The sequence below is a fragment of the Sus scrofa genome, chromosome 9 (assembly GCF_054392235.1).
Source record: "Sus scrofa isolate SSC_HxYL_T2T_F1_AM1 chromosome 9, Sscrofa_HxYL_maternal_Yorkshire_Landrace_v2.0, whole genome shotgun sequence".
Taxonomy (NCBI): Eukaryota; Metazoa; Chordata; class Mammalia; order Artiodactyla; family Suidae; genus Sus; species Sus scrofa.
In genome coordinates, this window is record NC_139391.1 from 122,859,895 (window position 1) to 122,874,172 (window position 14,278).

At 34.9% G+C, this 14,278-nt stretch overlaps 1 protein-coding gene across 13 annotated transcripts in view; it reads right to left on the reverse strand.

Moving 5' to 3' along the window:
* Positions 1-14,278, reverse strand: part of COP1 (COP1 E3 ubiquitin ligase) — a 200,745-nt gene that overhangs the window by 145,897 nt on the left and 40,570 nt on the right. For 6 of the 13 annotated variants that reach the window (XR_014816273.1, XM_084977697.1, XM_021063678.2 and 3 more), the window contains 2 exons: positions 10,286-10,362; positions 9,109-9,228 (listed from right to left, as the gene is read on the reverse strand). Coding sequence is in view for 12 of the 13 variants with exons in the window: in XM_084977697.1 (XP_084833823.1) it covers positions 9,109-9,228; positions 10,286-10,362 (197 nt within the window). In the remaining variant the exon portion in view is untranslated. Of the gene's footprint in view, positions 1-9,108; positions 9,229-10,285; positions 10,363-11,206; positions 11,235-14,278 lie in introns of all 13 variants that reach the window. The other 7 variants (XM_084977699.1, XM_084977700.1, XM_021063675.2 and 4 more) reach the window with 3 other exon arrangements.

The following is a 14,278-nucleotide window of genomic DNA, read 5'->3' on the forward strand; positions in this document are numbered from 1 at the left end:
TTTTTAATGGCCACACCCACAGCATAGGGAAGTTCCCAGGGCAGGGACTGAATCTGAGCCACAGCTGTAACCTATGCCACAGCTGCAGCAACACCAGATCCTTTAATCCAATGCACTGGGCTGGGGATTAAACCCGCACCTCCACAGCAACCCAAGCCAATGCAGTCAGATTCTTAACCCAAAGTGCCACAGTGGAATTTCCCATGAGACAGATTTTATCTGATTCTGTTACTCCAGGAAAGATTCCAGGAAACTATAAGTTGAACAAATCCCCAGAGGATAGGAATAAGCCAGTCAAAATTTGAAGAATCACTAAGATATCACACATACTACAAAAAAGCATGGCCACCTCATACTCACTCCCAGAAGTCTAGACCCTTTGGGGAGAGAGTGGCAATTCTTGGATTTTCAAAGTGAAGAGGCAAAATAAATCAATGAAATGTTTAGGTCAAGAAAAATAAGGTCAAAAGAGGGCAAATATGAACTGACAATCACATAAGGATATTCCAATTAACAAACATGACTGAATTGATGATTCACAAATGAACAAATTTATAATACATGGAATCATAAAGACTTTAAAGTGAAATTTTTTTCTTGAAAAAAAAATCTGATATTTATTGGACCTTAGACACATTCTTGAGAACTAAGTTAAACTATCTTACAGAACAAATTCACAGAGGGGCTCTGACTCCAACAATGATGATAAACTCTCCCAAAATTGTCTTCGTTTGTCTTGGGATTTCTTCACATGGGTTTTTGGTTTTTTTTGTTGTTGTTGTTTTTTTTTTTTTTCCTTTTCTAGGGCCCCACTCACAGCATATGGAAGTTTCCAGGCTAGGGGTCAAATCAGAGCCACAGCCACAGCAACACCAGATCCAAGCCGCAACTCTGAAACACAAGATCTGAGCCACAACTCTGCAACTCTGACCTGCATCACAGCTCATGGCAACACCAGGGAATGAACCCACATCCTCATGGATACCTGTCAGGTTTGTTTCTGCTGAGCCACAACTGTTTATCTGTAACTTATACAGATTATTTGGCTAGAGCAGAAACCACATCTTTATATAAAAATAACATAGTTCATTTGCAAAGGAATAGTACAAACTATCTTCAAAATACTTAGTGTGAATATTCCATTTTAATCTATCAATAAGGACATGTAAATAGGGTAAGAATACAACTGATTTTAAGGGAGAGAAGCCCAAAGCCTCAAGGACAAAGGAAAACTGGGACCAACAAAGTACACCGGAAATTCAGCACATAGCACCTTCTTTTACAATTTACTATTCTTTAAATGAATAAAAATAATTATCTCCAAAAAGGGGATAAATGGCAAATAAAAGAAACTGTAGTTTCACACAAATTTGAAAGAAAAGTATATAAAAGATATGATGGAAGAGTAAAAAGAGAATGTTTAAAAATGAGAAGTGTATAGATAAATAATAAATCAAAATAATGTCCAGTCATAAGACAATCTGTTAGTCTCAGAATTGAACATGAAACTAACCCCCTAACATCATTTATCCCACTACTAATAATAGAAGTTCAAGGAGTTGCCTTGTGGTACACTGGGTTAAGGACCTGGTGTTGTCACCACAGTGATGTGAGTTCGATCATTGGTATGGGAACTTCCACATGCCATGGGTGTGGCTAAAAAATATAAATAAATAAATAAATAATAGTTCAAGAAATTAATTCCCTAATCATTTCTTACAGTTTTCAAAGCTTCTGGAAAAAGATAAATGATTATTTAGCACAATTATCTCACTTTCAGATAAGGAAACTGGAGTAAAAGAAAGAATGAAAAGAAACCTATTTGAGAAAAAAGAAAAAACACATATTTAGAACCTTAGTCTCTATTCTCAGTGCTCTTTGCAATATAGTAAGTTTTATCACATTTGTCCCATCTGAAACTGAGAGAACCCTATGTGGCTCCTGGGCACAAAGGCACATGGAAATCTCTGGAACAACTAAATATGTCAATATAAAAATATTTCTGTTTAAAAAAGTAAATAAAGACTAGCTAATTCATTTTCCTGTAAGTCAGGTAGCTGCCAATTCTTCTCATTGAACAACGTGTACTATGAACCAAAAACTCGTGTTACTGGAAGGATAATTTTAAAATCCATACTCATATTAGTAAACTAACACACCTCTTTCTGCACATTCAGAAAATAATGTGCTTCAAAACACAAGAGGAAAACAAGGCCCTATAACACAGGACACTATATTCAATACCCTGTGATAAGTCATAATGGAAAAGAATATAAAAAAGTGTGTGTGTATGTATATATATATATGTAAAAAACTGACCACACTTGCTATCAATAGACACTAACACATTATAAATCAATTATACGTCAATAAAAAACACAAGAGGAATATTTATAAAATGTGATGATAGGAATGGCTCATCAAATGAGTGTCTAAAACTTGAAAGAGCTGGTATCAGAGACAACACTTTCATAGTAATTTTAATAAATTAAAATATTTAAGTTAAAAATATTAGTGACCAATTTTCCTCAAATTAGAATATAAAAAGGTTGTTCACTCAACAACAAAAAAGAGCTAAATTGGAGTTCCCACTGTGACTCAGCAGGTTAAGAACCTGACACTGCCTGAAGATGCAGGGTTCGATCCCTGGACTCAATCAATGAATTAAGGATGTGACACTGTCACATACTGCAGCACAGGTCCAGAATAGGCCTGCAGCTGCAGCTCCAACTCGACCCCTAGCCTGGAAATTCCATATGCTGTGGGTACAGCACCAAAAAGACAAAAAAAAAAAATAATAATAAAATAAAAATAAATGATTTTAGCAATGACACAAATAAAAGAATAAGCAAAGTCACAAAAATTTACTATAACTACATACAGTTCTGGAAATTAATAGAAAGCATAAGTGTGTTAAGGAGATACAGTGAAATGTAGAAAAAAGCAGTCAATCTGACAACAGAAATAGAAACTATTCAAAATAAACTAGCAAGGGGAAAAAGATAAAACATAAATAAGCAAAGCTATTTATCACTGAACTGTGGTATAACTTCCACCAGCCTAAGAAATATGTAATTGGAGTTTCCAAATGGAAAAGGTGATAGAAAAATATTTGAAGAAATAATCACTGAACGATTTCCAAATCTGATGGAAACTATAATCCCACCAATCCAAGAATCTCAAAGAACTTCAAGAGCAAGAAACATGGGGGGAAAAGACTATACCAAGGCATATCAAAATCAAAATATTTAAAACCATAAAAAGAATATCTTGAAATAAGAGAAATATTTCATTCCTAGGATGAAGACTTCTCATCTGAAACAATGCAAGACAATAGACAATGGAGCAGCATCTTTAAAATACTGAAAGAAAAAAAGGTAAATCTAGAATTTTATCCTTATCTGGAAGTGCTTTCAGACACAAAGGGTAAATAAATAAAGGCTTTCTCAGACATGGAACCTGAAAGAACTCATCACCAGCAGATCTATACCATAGAAATGAGAACGGCTGTCCTTTAGGCAAAAGGAAAATTACAAATGGAATTCCAAAGACTGAATGGAAGAATGAATGAAAAAAAAAAGAAAAAAAAACCTGAAGTATGCCAGAAATGATAAATACATGGGTAAAAATAAGACTTAAAAAAAAAAAAATCTCCATAAGGAGGTGCCCTGTGGTGTAGCAGTTAAGAATCTGGGCTTGTCACTGCAATGGCTCGAGTCACTGCTGTGGCATGATGTTCAGTCCCTGGCCAGGGAACTTAACACATGCTGAAGGCACAGCCAAAAATACAAAGATAAAAAAAAAAATCTCCATAAAACATAATTTACTATTTAAACTGAAATTAATAACAATTGATTGGGGGGTATAAGATATACAGAGGTAAAACATTTGACAAAAAAATACAAAGGCTTGGAGAGGAGAAATGGAAGTATATTGTTGTAAGTTCTTATAATGCAGAGGAAGTAAGATATTTCTTGAAGGTACAATGTAACAACAATTATTAAGCAACCACTAAGAAATCAAACAAAACATTTTCTGACAGGCCAAAAGACAAAGTGAAATCATGAAATATAATCTAAAATCATATAAATCATTGTCTGACCACAAAACAATTTAACTAGAATTCAATTACCAAAATATATATATTTGCCAAAGTAGCAATATCCAAAATCCATACACACACACACATCTTCTTACAAGTCAATTAGAAAAAAGAAACAGTTTCTTAAGAAAACAGGTATAAACAGACTATAAATAGGCAAATCACCAAATAAAAAACCAAGACGGCCAAACAAACGAAGAAATTCTCTTCACTAGCAAAAAATACCAAAAGTACAAAACAAAACACACACATTCACACACATACCCAAGCATCTGATAACTATCAGACTGGCAGAAACTAAAAAAAAAAAAAAAAAAAAAAAAAAAAAAAAAGGAGGTTAATACGGCACAAAGTCTCAGAAAAGCAATTTGGCTACAGTTAATGTAGTTAAAATGTGCATGCAAATCCTATGAAAAGCAATTCTACTCCTTAAATCACTATGTGTGTTTGTAAGAGACACGAATAATAATACTAAGTGCAATACAGTCACTCATAACTGAGAACTCAGAACTTCAGTGTGCATCAACAGGGGACAGAAATGTTCATGCAATGGATCACTACAGAGAAGTTAACATAAATAAACTAGATCGATATTCATCAGCAGGAACCTCAAAAAGTAAACGAAACTGCGTATGTTAAGAGGATAACTACAGTACAAACCTCTTTATATAAACTCTTTATATAAATTATACAAGCAATACTTTATATATGGTTATAGATACAAGCATATTTTTTTAAAAAAATCATATACACACTTGAGAAGTTTCCTTGCCAACTTCATATGTTGGTTACTCTGGAAGAATGGAATGAGATGAGAGGGCTTTAAGTATTAAAAAATATTTAATTTTCAAAAGGCAGATCTAAGACAAATAAAAAGTGTAACTATTTATTAAAACCAAAAGAAAGGAGTCGAGAGTCTCGTTATTTTCTGTACTGTTCTGTATGTTGGAAATATTCATCAAGTTAAATAATAATGCAAAGTAAAACAGGAAAATAATAATGGGAAAACACTAAAAGACCTATGATAGGAACTTAGCTTCTGAAGTGGATCCATCAAAAAATAATAGGAAGGATCTAGGGTCTAAAATTTTTTTTTGTCTTTTTTTCTAAGGCCGCACCTGCAGCATATGGAAGTTCCCAGGCTAGGGGTTGAATCAGAGCTACAGCTACCAGCCTACACCACAGCCATAGTAATGCAGGATCCAAGCCAGGTCCACAACCTATACCACAGCTCCTGGCAATGCTGGATCCTTAACCCACTGAGAGAGACCAAGGATCAGTCGAACCTGCGCCCTCATGAATACTAGTCAGATTTGTTTCTGCTGAGCCACGATGGGAACTCCATAAAATTAAGACGCCTATATATTACTGCAATTCTAAAACAAAAAGACAAAAAAGCACGCAAAGATTTATGTTAACATGTCAAAGGGGGAATAAGGTTAACAGCCCTCACATTCAGTAAGTAAACTGATGCCCCACACACCTTTAAGTGTGCCTGTGATGCAACAATCCAGAAAGTCTCTCTTTAACCACAAGCAAGGGGGAAAAAAAAAATCTAGTGTTCTCTTAAGGTAAAAAAGAATCAATCGTTTGCTGAGAGTTGTACAGGAGGGGATCGGGAGGAGATCAGAGATTCCAACTACTTCTTTATCAGACTCTCAACAAATCATCCTGCCTTTAGCCTTTACTATGTGAGGTACCTCATGCTCCCACTTCCAAGGCCTTTGTTCCACAATATAAATAGGGTTGGTTCCTAGCTATTCCTCACTGCTGGCTCAGTGTTCAGCTTTCTCAAATCTCCTAATGTATTACTTTTCATCCATCTGCTTTATAGCTTATAAAATACTGCTGCCATTGTCCTCTCCCATGCTTCTGCTTTTAAAAAAAAACCTTTTACTCTCATTTTCATAGGGAACAAGGTAAGTTCTTATATTCAATCTATCATAGAGAAGTCTCACCATTTATCATTATGTCAAAATATATATGTAATTTAGTTTATCTCCTCACCTACCTCACCCTATTTCCACTAACCTTAACACACCATAACACAATATCTAGCACACAGTAGATGCAAATAGAAAACCATGTTTAAAATCATAGGAGAGGAGCCCCTGCTAGCTCAGTGGGTTAAGGATCTGGTGTTGTCACTGCTGTGGCTCTGGTTACTGCTGTGGTGCAGGTTCATTCTGCATGTGCAGCCAAAAAATTTTTTTAATTAAAAAATTTTTAATTTTTTAATTAAAATTAAATTTAATTAAAATTAATTAATAAAAATTAAAATTAATTTTTAATTAAAAAATTTTAAATTACATTATAGGAGAGTTTTGGTAAACAATTTTGGGGATATGACACCAAACAACAAAATCAAAAATAAAGATTTATTTTTTACAGACACTATATCAAACCTACAAGTTTCTGTGTAACAAAAGAAATGATCAGCAAAACAAAAAGGCAACTAAGTTGGGAGAAAGTGGGAATGGAAGAAAATATCTGCAGATAATGTATCTATCTGATAAGAGGTTATTATCCAAAATGCTGTATATAAAGAATTCATATAATTCAATAGCAAAAACCCCAAATAACCCAATTTTAAAATGGGCTAAGGAACTGAATAGACGTTTGTTTCCCAAAGAAGATTTCAAATGATCAACAAGTACATGAAAAGGTATTCAACATCACAAATCATTAGGGAACTACAAATCAAAGCCACAATGAGACACTACCTCACACCAGTCAGGATGGCCATCATCAAAAACGCAAGAGAGAACAAATGCTGATGTGGAAAAAGGGAGCCCTGTGCACTTGGTAGGAATGTAAACTGGCACAGGCCCCATGGAAAACAGTATGGGGGTCCCTCCAAAAATTAAAAACAGCACTTCTGTTGTGGCTCAGCAGTAATGAATCCACTACTACCTATGAGGACGCGGGTTCAATCCCTGCCTCACTCAGTGGGTTAAGGATATGGCGTTGCTGTGAGCTGTGGTGTAGGTCTCAGGCACAGCTTGGATCTGGTGTTGCTGTGGCTGTGGTGTAGGCCAGCAGCTTCAGCTCCAATTGGACAATTGGACGCCTAGCCTGGAAATTTCCATATGCCATGGGTGCAGCCCTATAAAGACAAATAAATAAATAAAAATAAAACTACTATATGATTTAACAATCCCATTTCTGAGTATATATAGCCAAAGAAAATTAAATCACTATGTCAGAAAGATATCTGCACCTTCATATTTAATGCAGAATTATTTACAATTGCCAAGACATGTTAACAAACTAAGTGTCCATCGACACATAAATGGATAAAGATATGGTACATACACAATGAAATACTATTCAGCCATAACAGAGTAGAAGAAGGAAATCCTGCCACCTGCAACAATATGGATGCACCTTGGGAGCAGTCTAAATGAACTAAGTCAGAAAGAGCGATGAGTACTGTATAATCTCACGTATATGTGGATCTTGACAGAAGAAGGAAAGGGAAAAAAAAACAAGCTCCACAGAAAAAGATCAGATTTGCAGTTACCAGGAGCAGAGGGTGGGGGAATCGAATGAAGGTTTAAAAAGCACAAACATCCAGTTTTAATGTAAACAAGTACTGAGGATATAATGTACAACATGACGCTGACAGTTAACACCACTGGATGGTGTATTTGAAAGTTTCTAAGAGAGTAAACCCTAAAAATTCTTAACACAAGGAAAAATTTTTTTCTTCCTCTTTTTTTTTTGTATCTATGAGATGATGGATGTCAACTAAATTTATTGTAGTAATCATTTCATAAAACAGGTGTCATGTCATTATGCTATGCACAAACTTACACAGTGCTATACATCAATTATATCTCAAAACTAAAAGAAAAAAATAAAAAATATAAAAAAACCCTGAAAAAACACAGGAGAAATTCCCACCAAACCTGCCCCATCTCCCCACCCCAAACACACAGCATGGAAGACTCATTTGGGTCAGATCCACCTTACTTACTCTTTTCTCCTAACAAAAGATCCCCATTCTATTAGGTGATACCCAGATCCAAGTTATGTTTAGCAGAATCTATCCACACAATGTTTTAAATCAAGTTGGAAAGCTCCTTTTCTTTTTCTATCAAAAAACATGAATATAAAGAAAGAAGTATAGGAGACCACTTCATTCACTATCTGACAAAAATCTAAGAAAAGAAAATCGGACCTTTCCCAAAGGAACTCCCAACAACACTCAAGTGCCTGATTTCACTTCCTTATATGTAGTCTCCAGAGAAGTCATGGGTCCAATCTTCCAAACACTTTATCTGTTAAGCTCCTCCTTTTTATGTGTGTGAGCTACTCACTCCCTTATTCTGTCAATGTATTATTCTGTCACTCCCTCGTTTTCTCTTTGTTTAAGCTAGGTCAGAGTAGGTGTCTGCTTATGCTGAGTGTGCACTGTTTATAATGGAGCATATTCAATTCCTAATTAATACATGCAAATTCACATTCATATTTTCTACATTTGCCTGAAATAAATGTAATTTTATATTTACTTAGATTTTATTACATGAAACAGGATATATTTAGCTCCAGTTTCCATCTTTCTATATGCCTTTACTTGAGCCAAAGACTGTTGTTATTGTCAATGGACACCTGACAGAAAAATTTTACATAGATTTTCTTCTCCAAATCCCATATATGAAGAGGGGAAGATATTGCAAGGAAGATATTCATTAGAAGAAAATGACCAATATCATTGTTTCCTACTAAAATGAAACTGTACTATCTCGTGATTGTAACACTCAGTTTTTGTTAATACAAACTGGCCACTGTAAATAAGTTGTATTATAAGAAATTTGTTCTTTCTTTGAAAAGTAAAGGGGTATCTGTTAGAAATGGTAGTTTGCAGATGTTTCTTGCTGAATAAAATTGGTGGACTGAGTGACACTACCTTATTATTTTTAAACATTTCTAGATCTTTTTCAGTGAAGTTGAAAGAACGCCATTTAAAACAAAGTAAGTTTTAAAATCAGGCTGCCACTTACTGCTTCCAGTTGTTTCTTCTTCTGCACTAGTAACTCCAACATAAGGTTGACATTGGCCAAATCAAGGTTATCTTGGTCAGTTCCCAACAAATCCTGAAATATCTGCCACCTGTGGCCATTCTAAAAATGAAGAAGAAACACAATAACTTCCTAAGAAGATGGTTTTATAAAAGCAAATGTTTGCTACTTCCTAACACATTTATTACATAACATAAAAAAATAAACTATAATGTTCCAACCTACTCCTTCCCAGCTAATGGCTCCCCAATGCCTTCTAATTATAATTTAAACACTATTTCTCCCTTAAATGAATTTAAATAACAGATATGAAAGGCATATTCAAACAAATGTTAAGTCAGCATCTCTAACAGTGTAATTCCCATCAAAATAAATGCCTGGATTTTAACTACTTGTTTAGCCATATTCTCAACTTTGTATTTGGTAAGGCATTAATTTAAGCTCACTTGGCTCAGTAATTTGGGGCTAATCCTCTTCTATTTTTATGGCCACACCCAAAGCCTGGGAAAGTTCTCAGGCCAGGGATTGAACCCACACCACAGTAGTGTCAACGCCAGATAACCTGCTGAAATATCAGGGGACTCTTAATCCTTTTAAGCTGAGAATCTTTCAACAGTTTTTTTTGTTGTTGTTGTTGTTGTTATTTCTTGGGCCGCTTCCATGACATATGGAGGTTCCCAGGCTAGGGGTCTAATCGGAGCTGTAGCCGCCGGCCTACGCCAGAGCCACAGCAACGCGGGATCCGAGCCGCGTCTGTAACCTACACCACAGCTCACGGCAACGCCGGATCGTTAACCCACTGAGCAAGGGCAGGGACCGAACCCGCAACCTCATGGTTCCTAGTCAGATTCGTTAACCACTGCGCCACGACGGGAACTCCTCAACAGTTTTTTCAAATCACCACCATAGTTTTCACTCTGCCATGTAAGTCTTCAAATGTCACGTATTATAAGCCAACTCTGACTCAATATAATCCTACCAGACTTTTCAAAAGTTAAGAGTAAATTTGAGACAATACAGGTAAGAGAGTTCTATATTGAACCGAATAATCTTGTCTCCTTTAAGAAAAATAATAAGCTAAACTTTAACACTTAGTATTAAACCAACAAAAACAACAAGTTGAAATTTGTTAAAAATAGTAATAAGAGTTGAAACATACGGTGCTACTCACTGAGTGGTCCAATTTGAACCTCTTTTCCTCAAATCTTTGCTTCTGTTTAAGAATGAGTTCATTCACTGAAAACAGAAACAAAACAAAAAGCACACATAAATCTGAATTTTTATAAATGTATCATCTAGTTTCTCTTTTAAAAGTCCCACATTTTAAAAGATGCTAAACAGAAAATGCTAGGGTTTTAATTTTACCTCACATTACAAACAGTTTTGCGGCAGCTACTACTACAACAACTACCACTGTGACTAAGACCACTATGACCACAGCATGAGAATTCTTTAGAATATGCACTTTCTCTTACATGTCTCAATGATGACACTACTAGCACTTGAAGAGAGAGAGTTCTTCACTATATGAGACTGTCCCATGCTCTACATGGCAACTGGCTAATTCTGCGAGGTAAGCACTAAAGACATCTATTTGTTCTTTTTATTTGTTACTTTTCTATAAATATCATGGCAAACACTGTCAGTTACACAAAAATCTTTCTAACCTTTTATTAAAAATAACTATGATTTTTTCCCCAAATGTCAGAATGCCAACTGCCACATACTTTCAGAGGTGCTAGAGCCCTCCTCAGCCTCATGGTATGATGCTCAACAATCCTAAACCAATCTAGTTCTATACCCTTACCAGTGATTGACAAGGGGTTAACTATGTGACCTAGTTTTGACCAATGAAGGGTATGCTGTCTTTCAGAAAAGCATAGAACAAATTCTCTGCCTTCATTAGGGGTGATGTCTGGAACTGCTCAGAGGAGAGCTAGCCAGAGGACCAACACATATGGTAAGGATGCAGGAACAGAAAAATGGAAACATCTTGATATTATCACTGTGCTACCAAATTAACTAATACGAGAAATTCTTTTTAGGTAAATCAATACTTTTTTCTTAATGTTTAACCCACCTTTAATTGGATTTTTCTGTCTTTGACACTGAAATGATAAGAAATAAATAAATAAAACTGATAAAACTAGCACTAAGCTCGTTTAACTTACCAGCCTTTACCTTACTTTAATATACAGATATTATCCTATGGGTTATTCTTTGCATTTTAGAGATGAGGAAATACTAGAAAGAGCATAAGGAAATTACTCCTGGTGACCTGTTAGACAGAGTTGGGATACAAACCCAACTACACCACATTGTAACTACAAATATTTTCAAACAAGTCAGAGAGGTACTAGGAACACAAAAGAAGGAACCAAGCTTTAAGGATAAGGAAGACTAAGACTTAATGCAAGATTCAAGCAACTCAAAACAGGAAGACAAATACATGAGGTAGCAGTTACAATACGATAATCAGTACTATCACTGAAATAGATTTAAAAAGAACAGAGGACAAGGAGCAATCAAAAAGCAGGCTTCACATAAAACACAACATCAGAACTGGGCCATAAGAGGCACACAGAGACTCACTAGACAGGAAGAGAAGTGTAAAAGAACTCAGAAAAGTGTGTGGGGGGAGGGGGTAAAGTCATAAAACAGCAGGAAATAAGATGATTTAAAATCAATACGGCTGAAACACAGGGACAGAGTGATTTTGTTAGTGATAACAAGAGCTTAAGAACTACGGTTGGAATTGTAGACAGATCAGAGCCTGATTCTGAAGAACCTGTTATCTTACAAGTACTTATCATAATCCAGGGAAGATAAAGGAGAGAATGTGAAATAAGTGGGAATAAAGAGGACTACATGAATAAGAATTAGCCATTTAATAAAAGTTGTTATTTAAATAACTGTAATACATACATCTTTATACACCATATTACATTTTATCAAAAAAAATTCAATGTGAATATTCTATATCCACAATTATAATTCTCTGGATCCTTTTTGAATGTTTTGCTTCCAATTCTCTACTTTCAATAAAACTGAAGAAAGGACTGGACTTGTTAACTAACAGGACATCAAAACATTTTTTGACTATAAATCAGTAAGTATGTTTTTAAGCACATAATTCAGAAGGAGGTCAAATAAAATTATTTATGAAGGCAAAGTTTCTCATGACTTACACTTTTCAAAATAAAAAGGAAAAATCTTAAACTTATATGTTGTTATATGTCTAATGCTTTATAAAGTCTGTAAATATTTATTTAATCAATTGCATGTCTTTACAACTCAAAACTAAGATTTTTAAAATACTTAATAGAAAATTATGTTCAAAATAAACTTCAAGTCTATAATTTCTATCTTCTGCTACAGAAAAGTATGACAGACGAATCAATAAGAATTTCAAGCATGAAAATACATTATATAAGGATAAAATTATATAAGTATAAAATATAATTTTAAATATAGGATAAAATTATATGGGCAATATGCAATTTAAGTAGAAGTTCTGAGAGAGTAAGAAAGAAATTTCATATTGTTAGTAAAAAGTGCCTATTTTCAAATCAATGCTAGGTATTAAATTACTATGATATTCAGATTCCAATGGATACATTTTAAAGAGAGATAAAAGTTTATTTTGAAACAATCATATTTATAATATGCCTAAAATTATATCCTTTACAACCAGTTTAGCTTATAGAGAAAAATGCTGAACGCTAACTTAAAATGTGGCAGCAATGTGGTTCAAACTACATCATATTTCAGAATTTTTATATGGGTCACCCAAACAAAAAGGTTTTAAGACCACTGCTATAGAAAATATGTAGCCCAGCCCTCTACTCATGACTCAGGTAAAGCATTAAAAGTGAAGAATCCTAACCTATCAATAAAAAAGGTGCAAGGCTATTTAGAATATTTCATAATCAAATAACATATACTTATTTTATCATGCTCAAGAGGAAATCTGAAATGTTATTTCTATGGCTGACATAAATAATCACACTGGAAGCTGCACTGTAATTAAAAGACTTCAAACATGGGTATAAAATACTTACACTCTCCTATTACCCAAAGTCAAAATTTTTTATCCATATAAAGATAAGGTTAAAAACCGGATCATCATCAAGATAATTTCTAGCTTAGAAAATTGGTAATTATGACTTAACTATTCACTGAAACATATACATTTGAGGCTTTAAATATGAAATTACTTTGTATCTTATTACTGTATTTCCACATTCCTTCCATATTAGCACATGGTGTTCTCTATTTAGAAATTCACATAACAAAATTTCTAACTTGTGCACTCATTAAGGAATGTTGCCTGAAAAATCCTGTAAATACCAAAATCTTCACTAGGTTTCTTTTTATATTTAACCATTCCAAAAGAAGTAATTTTCCAAAGTTACGACAACTCACAGAAAAGTGATTCTAGGACCCTCACCAGCAGCATCAATCCATGTTTGTGAGTTCAGGGACAAAGGATTCTGCTTTGCAGGACTTTGGTTTCCCTTTTCCCTAATCTAGCTCATGAAGTCCAATCCCACAGAGTGTCATACCACTCAGTATTTCTTCTATTCCTAAGTTTTTCCTACTAGTTTGTCATAAGAAGTGGGAATACCTAGAAAAATTTGGTATTCCAACAGAAAAATCTTCAAAATATTTCCTTCAGGGTTCCTCTTTGCTGTGCAATCATCCAGTGATTTTCCTTCATGGAAAGATACTGGATTGTAGTGAAGAGTGAAAGAAAAAAGGATCGTAACCAATGTAATTTTAGACCAGAGATAAAAAGGAGAGCAAAACAATAGGTACCTAAAAACATCCAAAACTCATGATTTATTATAAACCACCATTAGAACTAAGCAAATCAGGAGTTCCCGTCGTGGCGCAGTGGTTAACGAATCTGACTAGGAACCATGAGGTTGCAGGTTCGATGCTTGGCCTCACTCTGTGGGTTAAGGATCCAGTGTTGCCGTGAGCTGTGGTGTAGGTCTCAGATGCGGCTCGGATCTGGAGTTGCTGTGGCTCTGGCGTAGGCCAGCGGCTACAGCTCCGATTCGACCCCTAGCCCGGGAACCTCCACATGCTGTGGGAGCGGCCCAAGAAATGGCAAAAAGACAAAAAAAAGAAAAAAAAAACTAAGCAA